This window comes from Neodiprion fabricii, chromosome 2 (genome assembly GCF_021155785.1).
Source record: "Neodiprion fabricii isolate iyNeoFabr1 chromosome 2, iyNeoFabr1.1, whole genome shotgun sequence".
In the NCBI taxonomy this organism is placed as follows: domain Eukaryota; kingdom Metazoa; phylum Arthropoda; class Insecta; order Hymenoptera; family Diprionidae; genus Neodiprion; species Neodiprion fabricii.
In genome coordinates, this window is record NC_060240.1 from 16034450 (window position 1) to 16053390 (window position 18941).

At 39.2% G+C, this 18941-nt stretch overlaps 1 protein-coding gene and 1 long non-coding RNA gene across 6 annotated transcripts; both read right to left on the reverse strand.

The window, feature by feature from the left end:
* Positions 1–927: 927 nt before the first annotated feature.
* Positions 928–11491, reverse strand: LOC124175429. Of its 5 annotated transcripts, none has more exons than XR_006869166.1 (4): positions 11331–11491; positions 11008–11256; positions 10613–10894; positions 928–1283 (listed from the first exon to the last, which is right to left on the reverse strand). It is a non-coding gene; the product is annotated as an uncharacterized LOC124175429 (long non-coding RNA). The 5 variants fall into 5 exon arrangements; XR_006869162.1 differs by lacking the exon at positions 928–1283 and adding an exon at positions 10523–10537; XR_006869163.1 differs by lacking the exons at positions 10613–10894; positions 11008–11256; positions 11331–11491 and adding exons at positions 1359–2002; positions 2077–2289.
* A 3123-nt stretch (positions 11492–14614) lies between these two features.
* On the reverse strand, positions 14615–18667 carry LOC124174635 (solute carrier family 2, facilitated glucose transporter member 4-like). The gene is made up of 3 exons (XM_046553928.1): positions 18409–18667; positions 16093–16165; positions 14615–15957 (listed from the first exon to the last, which is right to left on the reverse strand). The coding sequence occupies exons 2-3, from the start codon at positions 16148–16150 to the stop codon at positions 14615–14617; spliced, it is 1401 nt and encodes a 466-aa protein (XP_046409884.1). The 5' UTR covers positions 16151–16165; positions 18409–18667.
* Between the last annotated feature and the right edge of the window lie 274 nt (positions 18668–18941).

Consider the following 18941-nt stretch of genomic DNA (forward strand, 5'->3'; position numbering starts at 1 on the left):
AGTAAAAACGACTTTTATTCCCTCCTCGAATTCTCAGGGCTTAATGGTGGAAGTTTTTAATATTTGTTCCTACACCTTATTGCATTCACCCTGGATATGGCGAAACTGCGGGGGGTTGCACCCCTCGGACCCACGCGGTCCAGTAGCAAACACTTTTCGCTTAGAATAAAATTTCCACATACGTGCCAACTTCCCGAGCAGAGAAGCTCGGAAAACATGGCAGGGGGTATATAAAGTGTCGTGTGCACATCGGGAGGAAGCCATTTTACTCCCTTGGTGCACAATCTACTATATTTATTCTCTGGATCAAAGATCGGTTTTTACTCGCGTATAAGTAATCTCATCTGTGAATCAAAGGCCGAGATGATATCGTCGTCATACTGCTGCGCGGGATTAATATTTCGTGTCGCCGGAGCTGTGAAGGCATTACGATTCTTGCAATAGACGTAATCTAATCTTCAGGTCAAAGGTCGAATGATATCGGCCGTATACCAAAAAAAAATTGTATATATTACTTGAACTTGGCGTTAACTTTACATATTATGTGTTTCTTATTCACCGTATTGAATTCGGTACAAATTTTGTATCATTCGGAGCATCTCCGACTCGAAAGTACAAGCGATTTTTATTCGAAACGATTGCGAGTGTAGCCCCGTTGACGAACGTCGTTTTTGGATGCATATTTGGACCCGACGTAACATTTTCGTACGAAGCGTAGTATTTTTTCATAAATATTTTGATTAGCAAAATCTTCCATTTCGAGAGCCCAAGCCAAATCGACACTCTTGAACCAAACATTTCCCAACGCGTCTAAAATGATGTGTACTTCAAAGTAATTAAACATGAATAGCGAATCTAATTTTCGATTTTTTCTTTCGGGATCTTCCACGTCCAATTTACGTTTCTTGCGCATTCGTTCGGTTGAAGTAATTTTTGGAGCCATGATTAAATTTATTTAAACACTTTGCTACAAATATCCTTACATATATGGGAAATAATTTTGTTTTCCGTGTAAATATTATTATTCTTCTTGCACAATATTTGCTACAAATACCCTTATATATGTAAGAATATATTAATTAAACGTACAATAATTTTACAGTTTGTTCGTCGTTATCGCTCAATGCATCAAATTCATCGTACATTGGATTATTCTTGCATACAACATGCAACAGTTTTTCCATTTCGCGTGTTCACGGAATAAGCTCGTCAATTCTTTGCATACAAACTTCGTAGTAAATTTTATGAACATCTATCTGACAATTTGGTCCGCAACGTTGAAACTGTGCAATGAAAATTTATATTCTGTACGATAAACGCAAAGTATAATACAACATAACATTCTACGAACAACTCACCAAGAAACCAGATCCATCGGGTTACAACAACCGTGTTGCGGTAACGAGTATTGTCCCTTCAGTCATTTGTGCTCCCCCAAGTGTTCATTTCCGGAGCACTGAATTGTTCAGAAATCGAGAACAGGGCCGACATGAAATATGCGCGATACTTTAGGTTGGACCGTCAGTTTCTTCAACAATAAAACGTTAATGTTTTCTTCCCGTTGCTCGTTCCATGAATTCTCAGATTCCCCGTCGTTCAGGCAAGTGTTTCAATTATTGACCTGTATTGTTTGTTTGACCCTTGATTATAAAATGACCAAAAAATGAAATTTTAGTGTCAAACCTCTATGGCAGTTGGTTTTACAGTCATCGAGATTCACAATTTGTGCCGTCAATTTATAATTTTTGATTACCTATAAAAGGGTCAATATAATTGCGTCTGAACGTATCGGTAACTGGTAAATTTACTTCACAGCTGTCTAAATATAGGTATATGCAACGATGAGGGTAAAATAAAAAAAGGTTGGTCAATTTTTACTACCGTTTATTGATACAAATATGCAGTTACATCGATAAACTTTTGGTATCGTTTTGACCTTGCGGACAAAATTCTCTTGAGGCGCTTGTTACTTAACAATACCCATTGTGTTGGAATTGGTATCCTGCAACAGATGGATAGATGTTGTTTTTTATTTACAATTCATTCGTCCAAAGTCAATGAAAAATAAATACTTACGTCCGCCTTTTCTGTTTTCCGCATTCATTTGAGCAACACTATTAAAGTTTTGAGGGCCACCGCTTCTCAAATCTTTTGCACAAATTGCTGCATGAGCGTATTGAAGCACGCTCAATAAAAGTACAAACAGAAACGCCAACTTCATCTTGTAATTCGCAAAGTGTGTACTCGACTTACTGAACGGTGATCGACTATGGATAGGCGTCGATATGCGCGGTATTTAAAGCTTTCCATGTGTGACCCGAAGGAGCAGAAAGAAATTACAGATAGAAGATAACCCCTTTTATCCGAACACTTCTCTGAACTCGAGCATTGTTTTTAACGCCGCCCGTTTCTCGGAAATTCCGTGCAGAGATAAAAAGTTGGTACATGTCGGGTTTGATAAGAAGAAGTAATGCTGTGTATTACATACGACCTGCTACAAATAGGAACAATAGATCGAAGGTCAGTTTTTACTCGCGTCATATAAGTAATCCAATCTGTGGATCAAAGGTCGGAATGATATCGTTGTAATACTGCTGCGCGGGATTAACCCGTTCCACTCGAGCGGTGCCGATGCGGCACTTATCAAAGTTTGTTGTTTTCGACATATGGATGAATAAACGGGTGAAATTTCATTATTTGTATACGCTTGTTTGTTTATAAATGTTTTTAAAGTACCGGTAAAACGTTTACCTAATTTGGCCGAAATCGACTCGAGTTGCTGTTCACGCAAACGAAAAAGGCCTCGAGTGCAAGGGTTGATATTTCGTGTGGCCGGAGCTGCGATGGCACTACGACTAGTCGTAATCCAATCTTCGGATCAAAGGTCGAATGATATCGGCTGAATACCACAGAAATATGTGCTGCGTAGAAAACGTAGTTATTTTGATCGGTCAAAAATATTATATGTATATTAATTAAACTTTACAGTGTTTTTCATTCACCGTATTGAATTCGGTACAAATTTTGTATCATTCGGCGCATGTCCGACTCGGAAGTACATGCGTTTTTTATTCCAAACGATTGCGAGTGTACTCCCTTGCCTCGCTCCAACGTCTCGTGTAGAAAGTTTTTTGGGCGACAATCGGGGTCAAGTTAATTTTCCGCAACAATATGTAGGCCCAAATGTGGTCACCAGTATTGGGGCAATAGAGATTTTTTCTTTCGGCCCTATATTGGATGACAAATCGGGGCCAACATTGCGTTCCAAACTGGGGCCTATATTGGATATCAAACTACACCACAAAAACAAGTTTGTTATTTCATTTATTCCTGGAATAATGAGGCATACAGAGCTCAAAAAGATACAAAAAATGCATTATCTTTCGCAAATCGGTCTGTTTTGTTGTTATAAATAATAATTAAGTAGGGGAGAGGGTAGTGGGAGAGTCAAAAAATGTTACCGAGATTTTCAGGATTTTTCATTTATATTCAAGATTTTGAATATCCGATTTTTTCTTTCAGTGAAATAGAAGATTTTACTTTCTATTTAATATATATATATATATATACTGTGACGCAGAATTTTCCGGACCTGGACCAATCGGAGAAAATGACCGAGAACTTACCACATGCACAATAATTTGGCGTCCACGATGTAACCTGGATCAAGAAAACAATATTGCGAAATGTTGTTGGGCGCTTGGCGTGATAAACACGCCTCGAAATCGTCAATGCGTCATACTTCGCAAATATGCTCGGCAGTTCAGTACCGCGGAGAGAGAAGGCGTAATTTTTATGGAGAGTGAACGCGAGATACTCCACATCGACACGTTATTTTGCCAAGCTGATATAAAATTAAAATAATATATTTCCAGACAGCGATAATGCGAAACAAGTGAAATAATAATGCTAAATTCGCTCTTCGCGATTCAGGGACAAATGCTTGGATCTAATAACATAGAAAAATATATCTCAACATTCGCTACTCGCGATGCGAAATCAAACAACAGCTATAAAAAAAAAAAAAGGAAACATTGACTCTAGAAGAACGTCAGACTACGTGCGCTAGTCGCTTCCTTCAATAATCAACGCTAAACCAAAAACCAAAAACAAAATCTGACCCGACGCGCCAATTGCGACCGTCCTCGACTAATTATAGCGCTAATCGTCAACTTAACAATAAACCTCCGCACAAAAACTGGAACCTAAATCTCCCTCGACGCGCTGACCGCGATCGTCCTCTGCGGTATCGCGCTAATCGCAACCTCAGATGATACGCCCAAGAGCGGAGTCTCTAACAACAAGAGAACTATGACGGGCCGTGCTGGCCGCGCTAGTTACAATCCTAATCAGCACCTTAAATCATGATTGCGTACTTATATTTTGCGACCGTTCGTCGCAACGCATCCGAGTTCACCTTTCCTCGAGATGCCCCAACGCGATTCGCGAATTCGAACGCTCCCTCTTTCGCCAATTCGCGACCTACACCGTTTGACGTGACCCCGGGAAACGGAATTTGAGTTGCCCTCAAGTTCACGCAATAGCGACTTGACTCAAAACCGTGACTTTATTCAACCTTCTCAATCATTCCAAACTGGCTCTATTTCATCACGCGCAATTCAGGCTACGATCACCCCGTTATTGACCTCGCGACCATCTCCCACGATCGCCAGAACTAGAGTGCCTTGGAATTACCGATCGGCCGCAACGCCGATCTCGCTACGCTATTCCCTTCGTCACGTCATATCCCCAAGAATGCGTAACGATTGATCCGTTATCGATTTCGGGGATTGCGCAACTCGGCGCGCACCTGTCGTCGCTTCGCGGCGCAGAACTTGAAGCTAGATCGCGATGTCGTCTTCCGCGCAGCTCTACGGTGTCCCGTGGTTGGGCGGGGTGGTGTTCCCTCGTCGCTCGACGGTCTGTCGCGATTGCCTTAATCCGGTTTAGGCGCGCCGAGCGGGGGAAGCTGCGACGTGCCGGCCGCCAGCGGGAATCGCGTCCGCCTTGTATTCCCGCGATGCAGGGATCTTCGTTGGTTTCCCCTCCGCAGCCTCGTCATTCTTCCCGCGAGATCGTCGCTATTCCGCCGAAATATCCGAAAACATTCACGACTGGTCTTTGATTCGGGAAAAGATGGGATCCCCATGGGCAAACGATCGAATGTTGTCTACAAAATACCGTACGAAGACTGCAATCAAGTCGATATTGGACAAACTGACCGCGATCTTGATACTGGGCTCAAAGAAACCCAACGTCGTGTACAAGAGAAAGAGGATCGACGTACCGCACTAACTAGACATGTGATCAACAAAGAACATTCTCTTAACTACGATAATGTAAACATCCTCGGTGAAGAACCCAATTATTATAAACGTTGATTATTAGAAATGTGCAATATTGTATGGCATTCAAATTCCGTTAACCTTGGACAACATGTCGAACACCTTAGCAATATTTACAAACCGCTTATTATCGACCACATGTCACACATTGTCTAACCTTAACTATAAGTTTTACATAATTTGATGTCCCTACGTTGTCATTGTTTTTACTTTTTGCTATACCTGTTCGCCTTCACTCGGGATCACATGTGATTCGCCCAGTAGTTGTTGTTTACCAGTTGGTTCAAACGGTTGAGTAAATTTGGTCAGATATGGAGAACTGGGAGATAATGACACCATTATTATTGTGTCGGCATCGCTTTAACTATTTTAACTTTCTTAAACCCCTCCTTTAACCCATTTTAATCGTTTGACTTGTGCATTGTGAATATCTCATTGTTAATATTTAATAATATTCAAACCTTATACACCTACACTGTTTAACAATGGGAGAAAATGCCAATGTCTTTATCATCTTATATGAAGAACCATCGCTCTCTATTTTGAATTTTATGATATTGACCAGTGTTTTAATCCTCTTTCTTATACAAGGTAAATTACCCCTCAAGGTCTATATACTTTTTTAATCGTAATAGATATACTGAATGTTCTCTCCAATCTAAAATAGATAATAACTCCTAATATTAGTATATCCATGGATGTTAATGTCCTACTGATGGAATTTATGTTCTTGACAGTTAAATAAAAAATTGATCGTTCCGAGCAGGGCCCCTACCCGGGCTGAAACGTTAAGGAACATATACGTAATACATTCAATGACCGCTCACCAAAATTAACTACTACATTATCTACGAGGTCGAGAATCTTAATCCTTCATACCCTGGTGATGCCTAGAAGGGGCCTCTTTTGAATTGGGGTTGCCTAAACAATTTTCTACACGGGGTCTCATCTATTTTTTCAATAACGTGATTGAAAAAATTTACACTGTTGGGAAGTTTAAATTGTTTTAAAAGATTGAGCGTGGAGTAACGTTTTTTGACCTCGTTTTCGCGTTCCTTTAACGAGTCTAGTAGCAGGCGACACGCGTTATACGGCAGGTGCAACAGTTCCGGATCTTCGATGTCGTCGAGTTCTTGAGTTTTAAATTTTTTGTAAATTACAACGTATTCGTCCTTCATTTCATTTTTAACGAGAGCGATGCACGTTGGACGCGTGTTGAAAATTTGTCCATTCACTCGAGCGACGGTTGCAATCGCGGTGCTCAATTGTTCATATTTTAGGTTCAGTATTCGTAGCAATTCTATATTTTGAATTTTCAGTTCGTCGTTCTGTTTATTTATGAAATCGTTCAATTCCTTGTATGGATTATTACTGAGATCGGTCATTTCATATTCACCCGTTTTACGAATCGAGGGCAGAACCTCGACGCAGACCCACTCGGCGAAAGCCTCTGAGCGTGATTTGCGCGAACAATTAATAAACAAATTCATTCCCGCCTCGTTAACGAACGTTGTTTTTGGATGCATATTCGGAATGTGACGATATAAAGTTAATCCCGAAGTACAATTTTCGTACGAAGCGCAGTATTTTTTATCAATGGTTTCATAAATACTTTGATTAGCAAAATCTTCCATTTCGAGAGCCCGAGCCAAATCGACACCCTTGAACCAAACATTTCCCAATGGGTCTAAAATTATGGCTACTTCGACGCAATTAAACACGAACAGCGAATCTAATTTTCGATGTTCTCTTGCGGGATCTTCCGCGTCTAATTTGCGGTTTTTGCGCATTCGTTCAGTCGACGTAGTTTTCATGCGCTCCTTTTTTATTTCGCTCGACATTTCTTCGTTTGCTTATGTATGCAAAAATAGTTTGTTGACAGACACGTAATTATTACAGTTAGTCTGTCATACGCGCTATAGCCGTAATCTAATCTGTGGTTCAAAGGTCAGAATGGTCTTTGAAGACGATATGACATCGACGTATCGTCAGATTCGTACGCAGAATCGTTTTTTGAAACGAGTTGATCGACAGAATGAAAAATTGGCTTTGGAAAAAAAAAACGTTCCCAATGCTGTAAATATATTAAACAAGGTGAATCAACAACTACCCCGCCATTCTCATAAATCTGGACACAATGTAATAGAGACTAGGCAACCCGTCGTAAACATAGCAATCAATTTACTAGATGAATAACATTCTTTTGCTTTACAATAAATGTCACAATTTTCAACTTTACTTACTCCACGTACACTAAGTACTAAAATCGTCAAGGTTATCGGAGATAACGACAATGGGTTACAATCGAACAACAATCTGTAACTATTGGAGCACAAATATTACTTGTGAATTTGATTAATGGGTATAAATGTCATGTTTGGGATCGTTGAATAGCGAAAATTGTTGAAGACCGTTCTGGTCGAAAGATAAGGTAATCAATGGCTATATTTGGTTTGTGGGTACAATTAATTCGGTATTCGTGAAGCAAGGTGCAGAATTTGCAACTTACTAGAATTCTCGAGAAGCGATAATTTGGTGATAATAAAAAGAAATATAAAATATTTGCGTGTAGCAGGTAACACTAATAAACGAGATTTTTAGGAATACAATCTCTTAGCTCGACGCAAAGGCTTTGAGCGTACCACGAGACTATATAGGCGGCTCAGAGATGTTCATGTTTCTCGTACGTGACTCAATTATTGATCGTATTAGTGTCCCTGTTAGACAATTAATAGGCTTCTTCGGGTTAGAGAAATTAGAAGATTCTCACTGATAAGTATTTCCATTGTTATTTTTTTGCTCCGTTTTGTTCACTTTTTGTCTTGACGGAAAAAGAAGATACTAAATGCAAATAACGTCTCGAGTTCTCGAAATAGAAAATCTCGAGTCGTTCGGTGGATAGAAGTATTAAAGACTTTGTTCTGTTACAATTTAGAGAAGGACGAAGTGGAGGAGGAAGGATGAAGAACATATTTTGATGAAAGATGGAGATTCATTATTCAAAATCTTATACACCATGATACCGAAAAAATATTGGCGTCTTTGCCTGACGATTAATCACGCGTAACCACACGACTGGTATACACTGGTAACCAGAGAGAGGGAGAGAGAGAGGGAGACAGAGAGACAGAGAGACAGAGAGACTGAGAGACAGACAGAGCTCTGTCTGGAATCTTTTAATTACTCATTTCATTAAATTTCAATTTCCAACCTTCGTTAATCATATAAATATATACACAATCGATCATCCATTTCATTACTCCTCCGATAACAAAAATAAGAAACGGAAGTATTCGGGAATAATAATAACATCTCATAGCAGACCATTTGTTCACATTCATTGCATTTAATATTGCACACTCATACATTTATTCATACAATCGTACACAGAGTAAAATACGCCGTGGAATATCATTACAATTGATCAAGTATCACACAACCAGAATTCAAGATTCGGTAGATTGAGGGAATTAACACGTGTCAGTATGTATAATCGTCTTTTATAATAGTGGGAAGAGTTTGAAAATTAGAAATAAATTGCAAATCACTCAGCTCTTTGTTCTATAATTAGCAGCAGCTTCGTCGTGTGATTAACCAGTTGTTATTGGTGTTCGATGGCATCATATGATTTTCGACATCGTTTTTAAAGTTTTGGGATGAGGTAAACCACCTTTTTCCACGTCGTGTACGTGTTGACTCAGCGATGACACAGGTTGCAAAAATCACGATTATGTCGACTGCGTAACTTCGTTTTTTATTATTTAACGACATGTTATTATTAACGGGAGAGTTTGAATAGCGATGAGAATGTGATAGATTCGGTAAAATGGGATTAATGAAGATTAGGTGACTGCCACGGGGAATTGAGGATTATTCGGCAGGGCGTCTTCCCGTAGTCTTCGTCTTCTCGGCCTTTCCTTCCGTCTGACACTTGAATCAAGGTGGCTGTGTGACGGAACTAGTCAACATCAGCTATCATTATGGGGGTCAAGTTTGGCGCACACTTTTCAAATTCCGTATTATCGTCACACCATTCGTAACTCCAAATCTCTGGATCGTACTGCGGCATAATTTTTAAACGTTCCTTCAGGCTGCAACTTGATCGTTTCTGGAACGAAGTTCAAGATTGAGACGAAAGCCACAACAGGTGTCCCCATGTCGATCCAAGGTTTTACTGCGGGAGGTACACCGTAGTACCAGGGGTAACCTTCAGAATCTTGTTGGTATATCTGGTACTCAATCGAGGACATGATGAGACCTATCAGCATCGCGAAGCTCACGACAATAGCAATTGCGATGGCTTTGACATTCGTCGAAAATAAAACTCCAACAGAAGACCACGTGACACCAGTAAAGATTAGGTGACCCAAGTATTTTACGAAAATGAGTATGAAAATTATTACAGGAGCTTTTGCATCTATTAATTACACTTGTCGTTAACTTTACACATTATGTGTTTCTTATTCACCGTATTGAATTCGCTACAAATTTTGTTTCACTCGGAGCATCTCCGACTCGGAAGTACAAGCGTGTTTTATTTGAAACGATTGCGAGTGTAGCCTCGTTGACGAACGTCGTTTTTGGATGCATATTTGGACCCGACGTAACATTTTCGTACGAAGCGTAGTATTTTTTCATAAATATTTTGATTAGCAAAATCTTCCATTTCGAGAGCCCGAGCCAAATCGACAGTCTTGAACCAAACATTTGCCAACGCGTGTAAAATTATGTCTACTTCGACGTAATTAAACATGAATAGCGAATATAATTTTCGATTTTTTCTTTCGGGATCTTCCACGTCCAATTTACGTTTCTTGCGCATTCGTTCGGTTGAAGTAATTTTTGGAGCTATGATTAAATTTATTTAGACACTTTGCTACAAATATCCTTATGTATACAAAAAATAATTGTGTTTTCCGTGTAAATATTATTATTCTTCTTGCACAATATTTGCTACAAATACCCTTATATATGAAAGAATATATTATTTAAACGTACAATAATTTTACAGTTTGTTCGTCGTTCTCGCTCAATGCATCAAATTCATCTTAGATTAAATTATTCTTAAATACAACATGAAACAGTTTTGCCATTTGGCGTGTTCACGGGATAAACTCGTCAATTCTTTGCATATAAACTTCGTAGCAAATTTTATGAACATCTATCTGACAATTTGGTCCGCAACGTTGAAACTATGCAATGGAAATTTATATTCTGTACAATGAACGCAAAATATAATACAACATAACATTCTACGAACAACTCACCAAGAAACCAGATCTATCGGGTAACAACAAGCGTGTTGCGGCAACGAGTATTGTCCCTTCAGTCATATGTGCTCCCCCAAGCGTTCATTTCCGGAGCACTGAATTGTTCAGAAATCGAGAACAGGGCTGACACGAAATATGCGCGATACTTTAGGTTGGACCGTCAGTTTCTACAACAATAAGACGTTAACGTTTTCTTCCCGTCGCTCGTTCCCTGAATTCTCATATTCCCCGTCGTTCAGGCAAGTGTTTCAATTATTGACCTGTATTGTTTGTTTGACCCTTGATTATAAAATGACCAAAAAATGAAATTTTAGTGTCAACCCTCTAAAGCAGTTGGTTTTACAGTCATCGAGATTCGCAGCTTGTACCGTCAATTTATAATTTTTGATTACCTTTAAAAGGGTCAATATAATTGCGTCTGAACGTATCGGTAACTGGTAAACTTACTTCACAGCTGTCTAAATATAGGTATATGCAACGATGAGGGTGAAATAAAAAAAGGTTGGTCAATTTTTACTACCGTTTATTGATACAAATATGCAGTTACATCGATAAACTTTTGGTATCGTTTTGACCTTGCGGACAAAATTCTCTTGAGGCGCTTGTTACTTAACAATACCCATTGTGTTGGAATTGGTATCCTGCAACAGATGGATAGATGTTGTTTTTTATTTACAATTCATTCGTCCAAAGTCAATGAAGAATAAATACTTACGTCCGCCTTTTCTGTTTTCCGCATTCATTTGAGCAACACTATTAAAGTTTTGAGGGCCACCGCTTCTCAAATCTTTTGCACAAATTGCTGCATGAGCGTATTGAAGCACGCTCAATAAAAGTACAACCAAAAACGCCAACTTCATCTTGTAATTCGCAAGGTGTGTACTTGACTTACTGAACGGTGATCGACTATGGATAGGCGTCGATATGCGCGGTATTTCAAGCTTTCCATGTGTGACCCGAAGGAGCAGAAAGAAATTACAGATAGAAGATAACCCCGTTTATCCGAACACTTCTCCGAACTCGAGCATTTTTTTTAACGCCGCCCGTTTCTCGGAAATTCCATGCAGAGATAAAAAGTTGGTACATATCGGGTTTGATAAGAAGAAGTAATGCTGTGTATTACATACGACCTGCGATAAATAGGAACAACAGACTGAAGGTCAGTTTTTACTCGCGTCATATAAGTAATCCAATCTGTGGATCAAAGGTCGGAATGATATTGGCTGGATACCACAGAAATATGTGCTGTGTAGAAAACGTAGTTATTTTGATCGGTAAAAAAAATTTTATGTTTATTAATTACACTTGTTGTTAACTGTACAGTGTTTTTCATTCACCGTATTGAATTCGGTCCAAATTTTGTATCATTCGGCGCATCTCCGACTCGGAAGTACATGCGTTTTTTATTCCAAACGATTGCGAGTGTACTCTCTTGCGTCGCTCCAACGTCCCGTGTAGAAATTTTTTTGGGCGACAATTGGGGTCAAGTTAATTTTCCGCAACAATATGTAGGCGCAAATGTGGTCACCAGTATCGGGACAATATAAATTTTTTCTTTTGGCCCTATATTGGATGACAAATCGGGGTCAACATTGCGTTTCAAACTGGGGCCTATATTGGATATCAAACTACACCACAAAAACAAGTTTTACATTTTATTTATCCCTAGTATCTAATAAAAAAGTTCCGAACAAATGAACAGGTGAAAAATATTATAATAACAATAGTATGAAAAAGATTACAATAACAATAGTATACGTATGACGTTGGCGGTTGGGTGAGATGGCGAAAACAAAACAAAAAGCATCTAGCAAACAAAACTTCCTTTGACAGCCGTCATCGGCTGTTTATGACAGTCTTTGACAAATATTTTTATAGGTATCTGTTTCTGACACGCAAAAAATAAACATGCAAACGAGAATTATCAAGATGATTCCCGACGGAAATTGTCTTTTTCGCGCGCTGGCGTATGATGTGTACGGCCCTCAAGATCGACACGCAGAGGTGTGACTGAGTATCGTTTCAAATATGTCATACTGGCAAACATATCAGCAGAAGTAATGAAACAGAACTCGAGGAGAGTTATATCAGAGAAGAAATAGGTTTTTTCGGATCTTATAATTCTTTAATTCGGTTAACCACTAAGTAAGGGCCTTCCCAGTTTTTTTGTAGTTTCGGACATCGTCCTTTCTGTCTTCGAGGTTGAGAGAGCAAGACAAAATCTCCGGGATTAAATTTTATATCCCTGACTCGAATATCATAACGAGTTTTTAATTTGTCTGAAGCCATAGAAATTCTACTTATAGCAAAACTGTGAATTTCTTCTACTATGGGGAAAATAATAACCATAGCAAAATGAGGCGCCAAATGCAATTGGGGATGCATGGCATCGGGGGTTTTGTACATGTGAGTGGATTCGTTTACGAAAACAATCTGAGCAGACCTGCATAGGGATCCAATAGCAATGTCGGGTTGATCAGAAACAACCGATCATCAGTTGCAGACCTGTCATCAAATCAGCACAAATAAATTCACCAGTCTAATGGACACTGTGTAAGGAAATAGTGAGGCGCGAAGCGCCAAGGTGGGGTTGGCGCGCGAAGCGCGCAGGGGCAAAGCCTCTAGTGATAAGAAAAATTTCAGTAGTGAATAAGTGACGCGAACTGAATAATTGGATGAGAGGTAGAAAGTGAAACACTGCACTAGTGAGAGACGTCCGGAAAAAGAGAATCTCAGTTGACGAATTGAGGATGTTCTAGAATTTAAGAGACGTACGGAGTGGCGGAATGGTCGAAATACGGACATTATGAGAAGGAACTGTTAACAACGAGAGACTGACTTATGATGAAAATGAGGCATTTCAGAGAAATCTATTTCAGAAATAAACAGCATCAATTCAAGAAATACAGAAATTAGTATTGGTACTCGACTGACCTTGGTTGAAGGAGCCAAAGTTAAGCCGATGGTCATTTGGAAATCACCAACAAAATCTTGTATTTTTATTTGATAGAAGTTTTTTGGTATCATTAGACAAACTTCATTGCTTGTCAGGTTTAACTTCTGACAGATGGATCAACACCAGAATGAGAAAACGTGATTGTTCATGCATCGCTGAATGTCAGTTTGAGACGACCATTGCGGAATTCGAAATAATCGTTGTATTGCAGAAATCATCAAAACATCAGTTATCCTTCGCAAATTCTGAGTTGCCTTTGACTTTGTCTCTGCACCATTAACCAAGATCAGTCGAGTAATACAATTAACACAATATTTAAATCACCAAAAATTCCGTAAGGAATGATATTTTCTGCCCTGTTTTGCAAACACTATACTGTATCCGACGTTTGAAAACTATGTATCGTTGAGACCAAAGAGATGCTTGCAGTTTTTTGTGTACAATTCAGAAAGTATGTCAAATTTCAGACGAATCCTTGAGTCACATGGGGATAGCTTCATCTAGGTAACTAAAGCTACTGCGCAAACCTTCAATTTAAATTTTTGACACAGCAACGGCTGCTTGTGCTAATTATTCGACCGTATTGACTTGCATATCTCGGCTGATACCATTTTGGCATTACATATTGAATAGCGCATCCAAAACGAGGGGGCAGCTGAAAGTTTTACAGGGTATTACACAATACATGAATATGCATTGCGCAAAAGTAGCCGCGTGTAATAGAGGTTTGGATGATTGAGATATTGTGAGGAGAATGGAAAACTCAATGATCAAGACGCGATAAGAAAATGTATTCAACTGACTCACGATTTCATCCGGAGAAACTGTTTCCGATTATGCAACAAAAAGTGTGGTAATAAATTTAACCATGTCTAACGATACGAGTTCTCGCGTACCATTTTAATCACGAGTGTGCAGTGCTCTGGGACTATTCAAATGATGAAATTTCACGAAAAGCGTCTAAGAATAGGTAAACGGTTTAGTAAAATCTGGTTGACCCAGGCCTCAAAATTTTCTCGGTGACGAAATTTTGGATTCTAATTCTACAATGGCTGGCTGAGCCCCGCGACTTCCGCCGGAACCTGTGATAACTCCACAGCTCCGAATCGAACGACAGCATAATTTTCGAACTTTTCCTCAGGCTGCACCTCGATCGTTTTTGGAATGAAAATCAAGACTAAGATGAAAGCGACAACAAGAGTCCCCATGTCGATGTAAGATCTTACTGCAAGAGGTACATCAAGGTACCAGGGATGATATTCAGGATCTTTTTGATACATCTGGTACTCAATCCAGAACACGATGGTACCTATCAGCACGTCGAAGCTGACTATAATAGCAATGGCGATGGCCCTGACATTCGTCGTGAATGAAACTCCTACAGAAGACCACGTGACACCAGTAAAGATAAAGTAACCCAGGTATTTCACAAAAATGAGTAAAGAAATTATCACAGGAGCTTGTATCCAAATTCCGATTAGAGTTGCCATGAAACTGATGACAATTACTGCCAACAGAGATAATTTCTTCGAAAATAGGATTATAGCTATAGCCAAAATGATAGTGAAGACTATTGATGCGAAATCAACAATCAAAGCATGAAAAAATTCACTATTTCGCATCAGTGCTTGTATAATTAATCCATCGTTATGCTGTCTAATGCCCCATTTTATCAATATCAACAAAAAAATAATTCCGAAACTGTGAATATTTTTCATTTCGGTGATTTCCCTCAGTTTGTCTTTCCGTTGCTGCGTATACCTCACCACTCGCGAATTGTCACCGGGTTCCGGTATCAGTTCTGCTTTTCTGACGTACTTCAATCCGGTATAAAAACTGAGGGACTGTTCAGTTTCTCTGCGCCTGTCTCTCAAATTCAAGTAATAGGGCGTCTCAGGGCACAGTAAAATTATTGCAATGTGTAATACTGTTGCGATCAAGATAGATACACCATGTGCAACCTGATATGCCCTAAAACTGTCAAAAATTTGATAGACCGATAGCACAATAAATCCTATCATTCGAACAGTTACCAGTGGAAGTACCATTGCGGTTTGGCGAATATTGGTGCTAGTAACTTCCGAAATGTAAAGAAAAATAGCAGTGCAGGTGAAACCGAGATGAAACAAATAAACGAAGATCAGAATCTCTCCTATGATTTCCGGAAGAAGATCACCGATTGCAACAATTTTAAGTACAGCGAAAAATGATGACGCTAACATAGTTTTCTTACGTCCACAAAAATCAGAGCAGACTGCTGCGAGAATCGCACCGCCTGTGACTAAGATGACACTAGGCACGAGGTAAATGAACTCGAAATATCTTTCAGTGGACTTCAGGTGATACCAAACAGCGGTGGCGGTTGGATTGAACATTAGAGATGATGCTGAAAAATGGAAAGAAAATTGAAAGATACGTACAATACTATTAAACTCGAGAGAGGATTACAAAGAATAACTATCATTTCAGATGGCACGTGACGCACGTCTTTGTTGCATGCATATTATTTTTGAGAACCTACCAAACGCTGCTAGGCACTGCTTCCACTGTGATGACCGAAAGCTGCCGCTTGACTCCATCGTGTACACAAAAGGCTGCGAAAAAAAATTAATCCACATTATCGTACAAGTGTATCAACGGTGTTTACGGGGTGTGCCAATGTAAGAGTAGTGAAAAGTGATCGTTTTATTCATCGTTTCGTTTTGACTAGACTAATGAATGAAACAGAGTGAACTGAAATGCATTGAGACGCAAAAGATTTTCCCTCAAAAACACAAAAAAGTTTTTCAAATTGTCTGATAAATTGACTCCTGTGCGTTTGTTCAAGTCGAGCACTGCAAAACACGGTTTGAAAAACGGTGGTCACCTTTGGAAGCGAAAGAAACGTCCGGAATACAAAAATCAAGACTTCTGAGAATCGTCAATTCATCCTCTGAGCTCCTCTAGGGCGGATTTCTCATCAAATAAAATTCAACTCAGTTACGATTTTTATATTAGACTTCGTGTTGTTTCGAAACTTTTGGGGACGTTGCTATTAGTTAATGAAAAATGAAAGGTCGCATCTAAAATATGTTCTTTAGGAGCCTGGAGGATATATTGAGAATTCCAAAAATCAGTGGCTACCCTCTATTGAAACGGACGTACAGGAGTAAACTTTTGAGATTATTCAAAAAACTTTTTGTCATTCAAAGCAGATTTTGGTTTACTCTATTTCGACCGTTAGTTTAGTCACAATGGAACATCACATAAAACGATCATGACCTACTACTCTCACATTGGAACCCCCCCAAAGAACGTAACGAAAAACAGCACTGACGCCGTGGAGCACCAACGTATAAGGCATGAAGTTGACTCTCTTTCAGAGTTTTCCTCCTGGGCTTTCAGCCTCTTTCCTTTGAATGTGTTAGCTATCAGAATAATCACGACAGTAATGGAACAATCATCTATGTGAACCCTAGATTGCCACACTTATTTTTGCCCACGTCGTCGCCACACCGGAGTTTTAGGGACTCTATTCAGATTTTCCTTCACAAGTACAGTTAAAATTGACATATTTGACATAAATTCATATTTCCCGTCCTAGTAGCCGAATTCCTTAAATTCGTCCAGCATGTTGAAGGGCGCATTTTAAAACATGGAAAACAAAATTTTATAAGAGAATATTTCAACAGTATGAACAAAACTGCAAATCGTGGATATGAAAAATTTTCCAACTTTCACTTTTCCGGCAATTTTCACGACGGTGTGCTTTATATTTGCACCTCAAACTTTCGCTTCAATCTATGTGTTTTCGTGTATGACATTCACCACCAATTCTCTGCGTAATTTATTTACACGTAGGCAAACGTGGAGTACGACGGACCCCCTAAGCAACTAATCATTTCTTGTGGCTTATGAGCACCGGGTACAAGTTATTATAATCTATCTCGAGCAAATCCATCATTGCATTGACAAATTAAAGAAACAAAAAATTATAAAAATCCCTGGGGCACGACGGATACCCTCCGAAAAACGGTGAAAAAGCTTTAGTTCTTTTTTTTCAATACCACTGCATCCTTTAGTTCTATATGTGAGGAATGAGACATTGTTAACCTAATAATATTTAGGAACAAAAAGGTTTATATTATGGAGAAAATGGCCTTTAACTGAAATGTAATTTTTCCTAAATCTTTAGAACTTTTTGGTCTTCTAATTTTCCGGAGGGTCTATCGTGCCACGGGTATATCGTGTTACGTATTCTCACAAACTTGGTAAGTATATCAAAGTTATGAAAATTTGGCAATGGCAATTTAAAAAAAAATTGCTTTTGGCAAATTTTTTAGGGGGGTCCTTGTGCCCCACAATTCCCCACGTTTGTAGAAACATTCAACAATTTCAGAAATCAAATAGCGGCTCGAAGGAAAACGAAATTTTATGAATATCCACGTATAGTATAAAGTATTTATTAGGTTCATTTCTCAGTCAATATAATGACAAACCATTTACATTATTCAAAGTTATACTGGGTCAAGTTTGAAGTGGCAAAGCGCTCTTCTAATGGCCGAGACCATAGCAGCGCTTCTACCTCCTCGCAGCTACATATTTTACTCCGGGTCTACATGTTTTTACTATAAAATACGTTGGTAATATTTGTATGGTTCATTGTCTACAAATGTTTACTCGGTAGATCTTCAACTCGAATCGAGCGATACACGAGCGGTCAATACAGAGCTCTAATGAAGCGTCCATCTCGAGTTTTACAATTATTTCGATTAATGAGGGAAAAAAAATAATAATGAGATTGCGGAAGAAATGTATAATATTATGAACATAAAATGAATTGAATTGGAAGTGGTACTCATCCTCAAGAAAGTTACGTCTTTTCTACACTGGGCCGGATCCACTTCAACAATCGCTGCTCAGTGGATCCACGGCAACTGATCGCACCGACCCGTATCACTATTTGAAGAGACCCCGAACACTTTTTACGTTACAGTTCCAAGCTCATCCCCATCAAGCTATTCAAGGACGAGCATCTGAAAATTACTCTGGGGTCTCAGGGACCCCGTTGTGGCAATCTAGGGTTGAATGTGAACAGTTTCCGGAATAGTAGTAGCGTTGACGAATGTTACGCCACAGGCCTGCATGCACGCTAATTGTGAATTCGACTCATTTCTGTGCTTTGGATGATTTAATTCACGCGAAATAAGATGTTATGAAATAATATCACAGCAAAGAACATCACGGGTCATCTTGATACTGAAATTATTATATAAATAATGATGAATTGCTAATACGGCGAGCGATAAAGACCTGAATACTCGTCGGACCGCCGTGACACGTGTATGAAAAACGATGCGAGTAACAATTTACCTGATCCTGTTGCTGATG

Bases quoted from the DNA above. Each gene is read 5' to 3' on its own strand.
- LOC124174635 (XM_046553928.1), bottom strand. From the start codon at position 16,150: ATGGAGTCAAGCGGCAGCTTTCGGTCATCACAGTGGAAGCAGTGCCTA. The intron at 15,958-16,092 runs GTAGGTTCTCAA...TCCATTTTTCAG, and splicing joins GCAGTGCCTAGCAGCGTTTG to CATCATCTCTAATGTTCAAT.